Here is a 13,736-nt window from a genome sequence, read left to right as displayed (position 1 = left end):
TCTTGGCCTGGCTACATCCTGTGTGATTAACAAGAAAATTTCCCAGTTAAGATGGAAGTGAGTAATTTTCTGAGACTGAAGCCAACCTCATGATGTATAAGGACTTGTGCTATACATCCTTTTTAACATAATTCAACAAATAACTACTATCTTCTATGCCCCAGATTCTCTGAGATGGAAATCCTAGAGATAGAGCAGCTGGTGAGGCAGAGAAGGGCTACACTCTTGGGACTAACACTATAGTCAGGGGGTAAGTGGAAACAGTGTCAGACTTTATTTTTGGGGGGCTCCAAAATCACTGCAGATGCTGATTGCACCCATGAAATTAAAAGACGCTTACTCCTTGAAGGAAAGTTATGACCCACCTAGACAGCATATTAAAAAGCAGAGACATTACTTTGCCAACAAAGGTCCATCTAGTCAAGGCTATGGTTTTTCCAGTGGTCACATATGGATGTGAGAGTTGGACTGTGAAGAAAGCTGATCTCCGAAGAATTGATGCTTTTGAACTGTGGTGCTGGAGAAGACTCTTGAGAGTCCCTTGGAAGGACTGATGCTAAAGCTGAAGCTCCAATACTTTGGCCACCTCATGTGGAGAGTTGACTCACTGGAAAAGACTCTGATGCTGGGAGGGATTGGGGGCAGGAGGAGAAGGGGACAACAGAGAATGAGATGGCTGGATGGCATCACCAACCCGATGGACTTGAGTTTGAGTGAACTCCGGGAGTTGGTGATGGACAGGGAGGCCTGGCGTGCTGTGATTCATGGGGTTGCAAAGAGTCAGACACGACTGAGCAACTGAACTTAACTGAACTGAACTGAAGGCTGATAAGGGTCTAAGAATAGGTTGCAAAGAACAGATGATAAATAAGTAGAATAAGTTTGGATAATGGCAGTAGGAAGAAAAAAGGAAAAAAGCTTGACGTGTCTGAGGATAAAGATGGATGGAGAACTGAAGTCTTTTGGAAAGGAAGAGAGTATGTGGGAGATGTGGGAGAAAAAGATGGGGTCTTGCAGTTCACATAGGAGTTTGCAAGCTGTGGCAGGCAGAGATATTATTGTATCTGAGTATGATAGAAGATTTAATATTGGAGATTTTTAAGATTATGTAGAATGCACATTGGTCTTTTCTTTCACACTCATAGCACAACTCACTAAAAACCATTGGAAACCTTGTTATCCAATATTATGATCATTTAGTTAATCAGGAAAGTTAACTAAAATGGGAACTTGTGATAAATGAATGAGGTATGTATATGCCTTAAACATTTAATTTGAAATGTAAGCATATAAACGTACATTCACTTGCCATGCTTCGTGCAGGGTCAAAAGTTTGAGTAGGAAAACACAGTTTGGAATTCTCTCTTTGAAATTTGTGCAAAACCAAAACCATAATGCAAGCTCTGTGATGTCCACTTTTGGTTTCTTGAAAGTGGGGCATCCACGAGATACGCAGTGCGTTTAATTCAGCTCTATAATTACAGTGAGGACTATAACAGGCGCAAACAGATTAGCGAGGAGCACAGTTGGTTCTTGGTAGACACATAACTTCCTGGAGAGAATAGATGTGTTGGGGCAGGAAAGTTCAGCCTTTTCTGAGCAACGGTTGTTGTGCCTTATGTAGGGAATAAAATGTCCAGGTTAATCCAGCAAGTCCTTTGAAAGTGTCGCCTGTATTTCCAAAGCATATATCATCCAGCTCTGCTGGGCTTTAGGGAGCTATGAAAATATTTCAACTATTTCATCTGGAGCCATGGATGGGGCGGTGTTGTACTGTATAGGGAATCCTTTTGTAAAACACAAGCCAAAGCATATAATTACTTCTTGATTAATTCATGGGCAGAATCTGAACTTTTGCATATTAGATTTGCACAAAGAGAAGCATACTGGTAAGCTTCTATTTGTAAGTTATTTAACAACCCTTCAAAAAAAATAATAAAAAGGCCTGGGAAGCAGAAGGACTTTTATTCCTTCGTGTTCTCTAATTTCCTTTGGAGGAAGTTGTCGAGAGATGCTGGCTAAAGATAAGGAAAGGTGTATATTTTATGGGGATGAGGTCAACAAACTTCCTCCTGCAGACGGAACAACAAGGATAGAAATCCCTGCCACTGCAGGCTCTCAGATCAATCCAGTCACATCGGCTGGAGCAATGGCCTTTCAGCAATCAAGCCTCTTCAACCTCCAGAAGGCAAACACGTGGCCTGTTTACGTTAAGAAAGATCCTACCCATCCCTCCCTCACCCTGCTCCCCAGCACAGGTCACTGTGTCCACAGGGCTCAGAATCAGGTGCATTCCTCTGGGGACAGCACCTCAGTCCTGCTGCCTAAGAAGCCCTGGTGTCCATGTGTGATGCCTCCCTTACGCTGGAAGCAGAGCTCAGGTCAGGAGCTTGTGTGTGAATAGTCTCTGAAATGTGACTTTGCTTTTGACTCGCTGGAATGCAGGCTTAGCCTCCCTGCAAATCCAGCACATTTTAGGTGAGCAGGTTGGCTAGAAGCTAAGTTCAGGGCCAGGGCGGGGATGGGGGAGCAGGGTGCAATCTGTTAAAGGAAGCAGCCTTCTGTCCCTACTGGATAATTGCAGCCACCCTATGATTTCTCTTCTAATCTATCTTCCCAGCCTACTCTAGCAATGGTTCCCAAAGAGATCAGCTGGTGACTGGCTTGTGTAGAGATCACCGATGTCCCCCATCCCTTCAGATGTTGCCTTCAGTTCCTCTGATCTCCGTTCTCACGCCTTTCACAGGACCAGAGCCGAAAGGCCTTAATGAGTGTGCACTCGAGTGGTTCCCAAACTTCTGGTTTTCCTGAATCAGGAAAAACTCCACTTTCATTTGTCAGCATGATGAGCTTCTCACAGTATACAAGGCCCAGAGCACTGGGGGCTCTGTCACCTGCCAAGGTGCCCACCTCTCTGTGCCAGGCCACACCTCCCGCCCTGGCCTCCACACAAAGCTCCAGACCCAATGTGATTCACATGCCCCGAGTCTCTGCTCAAACGCCTGTCTGTACTTAACCCCCTCTCTAAAGACCCCTACTCACCTTTCGAGGCCAGGTCAACCGTAATTTCTCCCCTCTGACTTTCTACAAACTGCTGTCCATTCCCTGGTCTGAAATAAGTAGCATCACTTTTCTCTTTACAAAGCTCCGCCAATGATTCTATCACTTGGCATCTATTTATCTATCAGAATCTTATTCTTTGTAATGTTGGCTTCTCTGCACCTCCTGTCAGACTCTGAGCTCCATGATGGAAAGGCGGACTTAGTCCTCATTTACCCCCAGCACCTATTCTGAGTGCGGCGCACAGTAGGCCTTTGGCAGATGTGGCTCAAGTACAATCCTGCCCTGATGTGCTGTGTTTGCAACCATCCTCACCGAACTGTATTCACACCCTGAGCTCAAATCCCCCGGAATCCCCCGGGCAGGGAGCTGCTGGGCCCTCCCCCTCCCTGGCTGTGTGTGCCGTGACCGACGCCGGCAACAGCAGCTCTTGCTTGGGTGGGCTGTGTGCTTAGTCACGTCAGTTGTGCCTGACTCTTTGCAGCCCTGTGGCCTGCAGCCTGCCAGGCTCCTCTGTGCCTGGGATTTCCCAGGCACGAATACTGGAGTGGGTTGCCATTTCCTTCTCCAGGGGGTCTTCCTGACCCAGGGATTTTTTTTGAACCCAAGTCTTTTACATCTTCTGCATTGGCAGGTGGGCTGTTTACCACTTGCACCACCTGGGAAGCCCTTGCTCGGATGGCAATTTTTTAATTTTTAGAGGAAACTCCATCCACCATCAGTCTGTGAGCATCTGGTGATACCACGGGGGAGGCTGAACAGGGATGGTGAGATGCATCTCACAGAGAGAACAACCCAGAGTCGGAGGTGGAAGCAGGGTTTGAGCTGAGCTCACCCAGCCTGGGCCGGGAGCGTTCCCAGACCTCACATCCACATGGGACGACGAGAAGATGTGGACCTGGCCTGAGACAGGACGAGTGACTGTCAGGTTAGGGAATCTTGACGGGAGGATTGTTAGCAAATGACATCGAAAGGCCAAATCAAAGCGGCGGCCTGGGTCTATGACCTGTCAGCGATCAAACCCAGCACAGAGCAAAGAAGCCAGATCAATAGACCTGAACTGTCTGCCCCCAGCCTCAGCACTGCAGCCTCTCAGCTAGCGAGTTTCTTTTTTTCCCCCAACAGTCCCTGGAGTGTTCTTCTGTGTCTCCCTCTGCTGATAACCGAATCCAAATCCCTCTTCTTCCTCCAGAAGCTCGGGAGTTCTCAGGCCCAGACTCACCGAGGCCTTGGTCCTCCAATCCCAAATGCTTTCTTCCAAGGCTCCCCACCGCCTGCCCCTCCTCCAGATGTTTGCCATCAACAGCTCAAAATAACTCCAGCATCCTGATAAAGATCAGCCCTGCTAAGGAAACAACAAAGCAAACAACAACGACAAGCTCTCAAATTAAACAGATCAGATGGGCTGGAAGGCCAGGCCTTTCCCCAAAGCAGTGCTCTGTAACTTTTGGGTGGTGGGCTGCAGCTGGCTTGTGTGTGCTCCCAGAGTCAGTGTGCACCCCTCTTCCCAACTCCGTGTGTTATGATGTCTCTTTAGTAGTTTGGTACTGTCTACAGGCATGACGGGGCTTCTCAGGTGGCGCTAGTGGTAAAGAAACTGCCTGCTAATGCAGGAGAGGTAAGAGACATGGGTTCAGTCCCTGGGTTGGAAAGATCCCCTGGAGGAGGGCATGGCAACCCACTCCAGTGTTCTTGCCTGGAGAATCCCATGGACAGAGGAGCCTGGTGGGCTATAGTCCATAGGGTCGCAGAGAGTCAGACACAACTGTAGCAATTGAGCACACACACACACACACACACACGCATGCACATCTGCAAAGGCCGAGGTTTAAGTGTTCACCAGCTCACCATGGGCCCATGATCTTCCCGAGAACGTGATGAAAGCTGTGAAGCTTCCCCCAAGAAAGATGCGCATGAAAGACTGTCACAGCAGGTCACATCTAGTTTCAGGGAATCTGTGGTCCTCTGAAACCCTATAATGGAAGCCCTGAGTTAAAGACCCTTACTCCTAAGCTTTCTGGTGGTTCTTGTAAGGTAAAGGAAATGGAAATGGGCACTGGAGCCAGAAACTGTGCAAGAGATTTGAAAACTGTAGTTGCTAAACCTCACTTACTGTTTGGAAGCTTGATTGTATTACCCTTTTGCCGATGAGGACCCTGAGGCCCAGAGCGATTATGGATCTTCTATAAGACTTCACAGATACGAAGTGATGGAGTCAGGATCTGAACTCTGTTCATGACATCCTTTGGAACGCAGCTTTCTTTGGAAATGGTAGTAGAAAGGCCACCATGGGAGGCAGAATATGGCCCCCCAAATGTCCACATCCGAATCCCCCAGGTTGTGGATACGTCATCTTACGTGGCAAGGGGTCCTGGCAGATAAGATTAAGATTAAGGACCTTGAGATGGGAGGTGATTCAGGAATCCCCAGGTGGGCCCGATCTAACGACATGAGTTCCTCAAGGCTGGAGAGGGGCCAGAGGAGCGTGTCAGAGAATAGAGGAGGACTCCACTGAGTGCTGTGGCTTTGAGGCTGGAAGAAGAGGACCGTGAATCATGGCCTGTCGGAGCTGGGAATGGCCTGCAGTTTCCAGCAAGAGAGCAGCAGCCGCCTGGGTCCTGCCCCTTGAGGATCTCAGTTCTGATACAGACCCTAGCTCCCCACCTGGTGAGCAGGAAACAGGTCCTTCTGCAGGCACTCCCAAAGGAACAGAGCCCACTGACCACTTCATTTTGGCCCGTTGAGACCCATGCTGGGCCTTTGAACTCCAGAACCTGTGAGATAGTACATTCCTGTTGTTTTAAGCTGCTTGTTTAGTTGCTCAGCTGTGTCCAACTCTTTGCGACCCCATAGATGGTAGCCTTCCAAACTCCTCTGTCCATGAGATTTTCCAGGTGAGAATACTGGAGTGGGTTGCCCTTTCTTCTTCCAAGGCCTCTTCCTGTCCCAGGGATCAAACCCTCATCTCCCGCATTGGCAGACAGGTTCTTTACCACTGAGCCACTGGGAAACCCTTCTTAGGGCAGCAGCAGGAAAGGAATAGGGCTGCTTTCTCTGCAGGTGGCTCCCTCCCGCACACCATAGAGGAGGAGCAGGCTGGGCTGGGGGAACAGAGGGGAGCGGCCGACCTCTGAGACTCCAGGCCCGCCTCATTCCCGCACAGCCTTTGAGAGGCACAGACCTCAAGCAGTCCAGTGGTGGGGGTGCTGACGGAGGAGCCCTTGCCACGAGGCCAGGAGGACAGCCGGCCTTGGATCGCAGGCCTGGTCCCGGCATTGTTGCTGAGTTTCAGGACCTTGGCGGGAAAATGACATCTTGGAGCCTCGGTTCTGTCCAGTGTAAAACTACAAATCACTCCAGTACCATCTGCTCACAGGGATTGGGGATCATAAGGGTAAAGTGACTGGTGAACTGCCACGTGTGGGCCTCGGTGAGAGCTCTTTATTGCCCTGTTACAACGTGAACGCCTTCCTGTTTTCTGTCTTGTGCTCCTTTCCTTTTCATGGGGCATTCGCGCCCTGTGGTGGTGCTCAGCCCCGCCCCTATAGGTAGCGAAGATGGAGACAGGATTTGGGGCCTGAGAGACAGCTTCGGCCCTGGCTCTCCTGTGATGCATCACAACGCAGGTGCTACTCTCACTTCCTGGCTGGTCCTGAATGTTGCCCATCAAAGATCAACCACAGTCTCTGGCGCATCAGAGGTGCTCGGGAAATGGTAGCTGTGAACAGGCGCTGAGGAGAGCTGGCCGCTGAACGGTCCAGTTGGGGACTACAGACTCTGGGCTTTGTCTGAGCTTGACCGTGGATGCTTCGTCACCGAACAAGGCGCTTGGCTCTTCGGGTCCCAGAACCTATAAATTCTGGTGCCACTTCCTCCTCCCTGCTCAGGACTGAAGGAAAGCTTACCTTGGTGCTAAGAGGATCGGGGAACCTGACAACAGCTGCAAAGAGACTTCAGCCTTTAGGACTGTTACTCTGAGTGCCGTTGGTCCTGGGGACTCACACTGTGTCATGTTCCTTCCATGATGCCCTTCATGGAGGCAGCAGAAACAGTGACAGATTTTCTTTTCTTGGGCTCCAGAATCACTGTGGATGGTGACTGTGGTCATGAAACTAAAAGATGCTTCCTCCTTGGTAGAAAAGCTATGATAAACCTAGATAGCATATTAAAAAGCAGAGACATCACTTGGCCAACAAAGGTCCATATACTCAAAGCTATTGTTTTTCCTGTAGTCATATACGGATGTGAATGTTGGACTGTAAAGAAGGCTGAGTGCCGAAGAATTGATGCTTTTGAATTTCGATACTGGAGAAGACTCTTTAGAGTCCCTTGGATAGCAAGGGATCAAACCAGTCCATCCTAAAGGAAATCAACCCTGAATATTCACTGGAAGGACGGAAAATGAAGATGAAGCTCCAGTACTTTGGCTGCTTGATATGAAGAGCCGACTCACTGGAAAAGAAGCTGATGCTGGGAAAGGCTGAAGGTGGGAGGAGAAGGCGGCACCAGAGGATGAGGTGGTTGGATGGCTTCACGGACTCAATGGTCATGAATCTGAGCAGTCTTCCAGAGATAGTGGAGGACAGGGGAGCCTGGCATGCTGCAGTCCTTGGGGTCACAAAGTGTCAGACACGACTTAGCTACTGAGCAATAAAAACCATAATCACAATAGTTCCCGGCATTTGTGAAACATTTGTTTTAATAGCCTCCACGGGCCATGGATGCTCTGGTCTGTATTTCACGATGAAGAAACTCAGCCGCAGAGACATTGAATGACTCATCTAAGGTTACACGGTGACAAGTAACTGATAGAGCAGGGTCCCAGCTGAGTGACTCAGCAGCGCGTCATTTCTTCTGTGCCCTGCTGCGAGTCACATGTACACCTGCTGATCAGTCTGATGGTCACTCTGGCCCTCGAGCCCCTAGGAAGTCCCCAGGCTAGACCAGGTGCCGGGTCCCCAGCCCCACCTCAGGCCCGTAGGTCACCGCAGTTCCCAGCCTAAGCAGATGAGGAACAGCAGAGAAGGCCCTTTCTGTGCTTGAAATGTTCCCCTTCACATCCCTCATCTTGAGGGTCTCCCTTCCCATCTCTGGGGTCATGACAGTGGGTCACTCTGAGCCAGAGTCACACTGTTTAGTCACACAACATTGCTTCTTGCTTTAGAACAGTTTAGTCTTTGTACAAATTGCCTTTACATGGGAGTCATGTAATCTAAGTCCTTTCCCAGGACCAGCTCTGGGCATATCTGCCCATTATACCAGTGCTGATGAGAATCACTGGTGACTCCGTACCCCTGCTCAGAGATGCCACTGACACCTCAGAGATGGTTGATTAAATCTAGAAGTAGAATGATGGATGAGAAAGGAGTAGACCAAGCTTTCAAGTACCTACTGCATCCCCCATATTTCAGACTTCACTGCAGCCATGTGCAGTAGGTATTTCACGCTTGTTCCATAGATGACAAAACAGGAAATCAGGGAGGTCAAGTAATTTTTGAGAAATCGCTCAGCTTGAAAGTAGAGGAGCCAAGACCAGGGACAGTGCCCTTGGGCCCCTCCAGCCAAGTCTTTTGTTAGCATCCTGCCTTCCTAGCAGCGTTCTTGACTCAACTCTGCTGTTCAGGTTCTTGCTGTCTCTGAGTAAGTCAGGAAACCTCTCTGAACTTCATCTTCCTCATCTATAAAGTTAAGAAATTTGGCTCTCGTGATAAATTGGGCCAAGTGCAAGGTCAGAGAACATGGCCTCCCCATAAGACCATGCTTGTTTTTGAGGACAAGTGCAAATTTGGGGGGTTCCCCAAACCACCTTCTGGTTTGAAAATTCACTGGAAGGACTCACAGACCTCACGGAAAGCTGCTGTAGTCATAGTTGAGGTTGTCACAAGGAAAGGATGTAGATTAAGATCAGACAAAGGAAGAGCGGCAGAGCACAGAGTCCAGGGGGCTTCCGAATGTGCAGCTCTGCTGTTGTCCTCTCCCCATGGAATCAGGAGGGTCATGCTCTGGACACTGATGAGTGACAACGAAGCTCCAATACTTTGGCCTCCTGATGCAAAGAACCAACTCATTAGAAAAGACCCTGATACTGGGAAAGATTGAGGGCAGGAGGAGAAGGGGGCAACAGAGGATGAGATGGCTGGATGGCATCACTGACTCGGTGGACATGAGTTTGAGCAAGCTCTGAGAGAGAGTGAAGGATTGGGAAGCCTGGCGTGCTGCAGTCCATGGAGTGACAAAGAGTCGGGCGTGACCTAGCAACTGAACAGCAGCAAAGATGTACCCAGAGTGGTGTCCACCAGGGAGGTGCCTCCAAACGGTGCTCAGAGGCTTCACAGGAGCCCCTTTACGTAAGCATGCTCGATCGCTTGATTGATAGCCTGTGTGGTTAACCTCAGTCTCTAGGCTGACTGTTATCATGTGACCCAGAGCCCCCACACTAAGCCACGTGGCTGATCTGGCATGGCCAGCCCTGTGCTGATACTGCTGCATTTAAGGAAGGTCCAGCATGGCCAACAAAGTGCTGCCCTAAAGAAAGACACTCACATAGGTGTGGCATGGATTACTTCCCAGCCACCAGAGGGCATGGGCCAGACTTCTTGGGAAAAGCCAGATTCTCTACTCCACTGCTATGAAGTCCCTCCAGCCTTTCTCCCGGCACTCACCCCCATGGATCCGTGTACCCCTGGACTCATCTCCCCATCACCAGCTCAGTCCATTTCAACCACTCATTGGGCTTCCAAATCTTTATTCCCTCCTGCCTGCTGCTTATTAGATCTCCAGTTCAGCATAGCATATGTATTATTGACCAGTTATGTACCAGGCATTGTGCTGAGTAGGTTACATGGATGAGTGTCAACCTGGAAAAGAGTTGGAGAGTATAAGCCGTATATGATTATAAGGACTAGCACAGAGAAGGGGTTGAAAACACAAGTTACTTTGGACAAACAGATGTTTGACTGATAGTGTTCTAAGTATCATGGAATGCAGTCAAGAGAACATTGTCTTAGAAACTTGCTTAGTCTTACAGATGTTTCCAGGGAGTTGCATTCTCAGGGGTGGCTACTCTTCAGCCTATCTATGTACCGAGGAGCTGCCCAAGGGGCCGCTGGACGAATCTCAACTAAGCGCCACACAGGATCTAAGACATACGAGATAAAACCTTCACTGGGGCATGAATACTGGATTTTGGCCCATGTGGGTTCTTCCAGCAGTTTAATATTCCTTTAACTTTTGTTTCTTCTTGTAACTTTTGTTTCTGTGTGTTTTCCCAGCTTGGAATTGCTGACAGATGTCCTGTATGCCTTTGGGCTTCCCTTCTACCCTGCCTACGAGGGGCAGTTTACTCTGGAGGAGAAAAGCCTTTCCCTGAAAATCATGCAGTATTTTTCCAACTTCATCCGATCTGGGTGAGTGGAAAAGCCTTTCCCTGAAAACCATGCAGCATTTTTCCAACTTCATCCGATCCGGGTGAGTGGACCACGTGTGCCTGGAGGCTGTCGTGTGCACCCCTTCCCCTCCCTCTGAACGCACAGGTCACAGTTTGCACTGATGGACTCACCCTTGCCTCCCTGCCAGTGGTCTCCCTGACTCGGTCTCTCCTTCCACCCAAAGTGGCCTTGGTACAGAAACATCCCAATCATACACTCCCTTGGGTGGCTCTAGACTTTCTCACCCTCAGCACCAATGACACTGGTCTGGGTGAGTCTTTGTGGCGGGGCTTCCTAGGCACTGTAGGCTGTCTAGCAGCATCCCTGGCCTCCATCCACTAGATGCTAGGAGCACCTCACCCGTGTTCCAGTTAAGTTGTTGGTGTTCAATCACTCAGTCGTGTCCGACTCTTTGCCACCCCATGGACTGCAGCATGCCAGGCTTCCCTGTCCTTCACTACCTCCCAGAGTTTGCTCAGACTCATGTCCATTGAGTTGATGATGCCATCCAACCATCCTGTTCTCTGCCACCTCCTTCTCCTCTTGCCCTCAATTTTTTCCAGCATCAGGGTCTTTTCCAAGCAGTCAGCTCTTCGCATCGGATGGTCACAATTTTGGAGCTTCAGCTTCATCATCGATCCTTCCATTTATGAAAACAAAACTATCTCAGACATTCCCAAATGCCCCCTGGAAGGCAGAATCACCCCAGTGCAGGACTGCCGTCTTAGATGATCAAGTGAAGTTCCAGTGCTCACTTCCTTGTCTCCCTCCAGCCTTCCCGCACACCTCTGTTCTGGCCCAGCTGGTGTGCTCACCATTCCTTCTGAAACCAGTTCCTGCTTCACTGCCCGCCCCGCTCTGTCCCTTTACACCAGACAAGCAGCGCTCACCTAGCTCAGTGCTCAGCTCCCTGGAAACTTCAAAGGACGAGTTGGCCTGTAGGTGGCCAACAAGTTTGTCCAGCTCCAGGCCCACCTTCCTGCCCACGCCTTGGGCAAACAGAGGCATTCCATACACTGGCAGAGCAAAGATCACCAGGATTGAAAGGGACATGGTGACCTCCTGAGCGATCAGGAGGTCAGAAGGGCAGGGCTAGGTCCTGGAAAACACCGCTGGGTCCTGAACTCACGTCTTTTCCTCTTCCAGAAGTGGCCTCAGAGGGGTGAGTCAGGGCCTCCGTGTCTTTACTCATGTCTAACACAGCTGTTCAGAGCACAGCCCTGGAATCAGACGGGGCGGGTTTTCAACTCCTGCTCCGACACCTGAAGATGTGTGACTGGGTCCTCAGAGACTGTGTGCGAGGGGGCAGTGACCTCAGATGATGAAAGGAAAGAGCATCGTTCCTCACGGGTGTTGCTTTCTTCTCATTTCCCCAGAAATCCCAACTACTCTCATGAGTTCTCCAGGAGACCACCTGAATTTGGAGCCCCCTGGCCTGACTTTGTCCCTCGTGATGGCGCAGAGAGCTACAAGGAGCTCAGTGTCCTCCTCCCCAATCGACAGGGCCTGAAAAAAGCCGACTGCTCTTTCTGGTCCAAGTACATCCAGTCTCTGAAGGCCTCGGCAGGTGGGGAGCAGGGGTCACCGGGTCCCTGGGATGCCATTGACATCGCCCCTTCCCGTGAGGGGCTCACAGCCTGGGGGCAGGGGGAGTGGGTCCTTTTTGCCAAGGCCTCCTGTTCTGATGGGGGCACAGCGAGAAGCCCCTGGGGGCCCGGGGTGGGGAGGCCTGGGAGGGCTGAGAAGGGAGCCACCGGCAGGCGGCACTGTTGTGGGGCAAGACCTTGAACTTCCTGCTCGCCGTCCTCGGAGGCTTGGCTGAAACAGCTTAGAAAGGGGTTTCTGCCAGGGGAGAAGTGGGCATTTCATCTCTTCCTGTCGAAGAGAACTTCCTGTTGCAGAGGTGCTGAGAGGAAGTGAATCATGAGGACACTGGGGATAGAGAGAGCAGTGCAGAAGCTTCCAGAAGAGTGGGGGAGTGAGTGACATAACCAGCGAATGCCCTTCCACTTTGTGGTGCCATGATGGAAGTCTGAGCCTGCACTAGGGAGGTCCCAAGGGAGGGAGGGCTGACATCTCTTCCCGGAGCCTCTGGGAAGGCTTCCTGGGGGAGGTGACGCTGGGGCTGAGGTTTTCAGTTAGACAGCAGCTCTTCACAGGGAGAGCGAAATGGTGGAGCGCTCAGCAGGGAAGCAACTTGGCCAGCATATGTTTTAGACTCGCAACTCTGCTTTTTATTATTATTACTAATTTATTTACTTTGGCTGTGCTGGGTCTGCGGAGTTGCATGGGCTTTCTCTAGTTGCGGTATGCCGGTTTCTCCTTGAGGTCTCTCCTTCTGTTGCAGAGCACAGGCTCTAGGAGGCATGGGCTCAGTAGTTATGAGTCGCAGCCTCAGTGATTGCGGCACATGGGCTTCCTTGCTCTGTGGTACATGAAATCTCCGCAGAGTGGGGATCGAACTGTGTCCCCTGCATTGGCAGGCAGATTCTTAACCACTGTACTGCCAGGGAAGTCCTCAACTCTGATTTTATCTTCTCAGTTGATGAACCCAAGGCCATCATGCTTTTAGTATGTCCCTAGAGTCTCGGACACGACTGAAGCGACTTAGCAGCCGCAGCAGAGTCAGACTGTAAGTCTGGTGCCCCACCCCAGAAATGTCCCTCTGGAGGGGCGTTACTAGGGAGCTCCCATCAGAGACTGGGATCTCTTTTGGGTCATAGGGAAGGAGATGAGGGAGAAATCGGATCCAGGTTGGACCAGCTTTGTCTCTCCTATTTCAGATGAAGCTAAGGATGGGCTGTCAGCAGAGAGTGAAGAGGAGGACCAACCGGCTGGCTCCGGGCTGACAGAGGACCTCCTGGGTCTCCCAGAGTTAGCCTCCAAGACCTACAGCAAGTGACCAGCCCCATCCCAACTGCCACCCTGGACACCTTCTTCTCCACCATAGCCGCTGTCAATAAAGTGTCTACATGCAGAAAAGCATTGGTGACTCAGATTCATTAATTTCAGACAGTCCTTGGGAGACACCAGGGATTCTTGTGGCTCAGAGGGTAAAGCATCTGCCTGCAATGCAGGAGACCCAGGTTTGATCCCTGGGTTGGGAAGATCCCCTGGAGAAGGAAATGGCAACCCACTCCAGTACTCTTGCCTGGAGAATCCCAAGGATAGGGGAGCCTGGTGGGCTATAGTCCACGGGGTTGCAAAGAGTTGGACGTGACTGTGCAACTTCACTCACTCACTCACTTG

At 50.5% G+C, this 13,736-nt stretch overlaps 1 protein-coding gene across 1 annotated transcript in view; it reads left to right on the top strand.

The window, feature by feature from the left end:
* The window catches only part of TG (thyroglobulin), a 240,814-nt gene extending 227,342 nt beyond the window's left edge, over positions 1 to 13,472 (top strand). Inside the window, exons 46-48 of the mRNA XM_055431976.2 lie at positions 10,332 to 10,466; positions 11,864 to 12,054; positions 13,271 to 13,472. Coding sequence (XP_055287951.2) covers positions 10,332 to 10,466; positions 11,864 to 12,054; positions 13,271 to 13,389 — 445 coding nt within the window. The 3' untranslated portion in view covers positions 13,390 to 13,472. The remainder of the gene's footprint in view (positions 1 to 10,331; positions 10,467 to 11,863; positions 12,055 to 13,270) is intronic.
* Positions 13,473 to 13,736: the final 264 nt, after the last annotated feature.

Source organism: Moschus berezovskii, chromosome 16 (genome assembly GCF_049115385.1).
Source record: "Moschus berezovskii isolate FMDL1 chromosome 16, NW_MosBer_1.0, whole genome shotgun sequence".
Classification (NCBI taxonomy): Eukaryota; Metazoa; Chordata; class Mammalia; order Artiodactyla; family Moschidae; genus Moschus; species Moschus berezovskii.
Note: the sequence above shows the minus strand (reverse complement) of the source record. Positions and strands in the feature narration are given on the sequence as shown.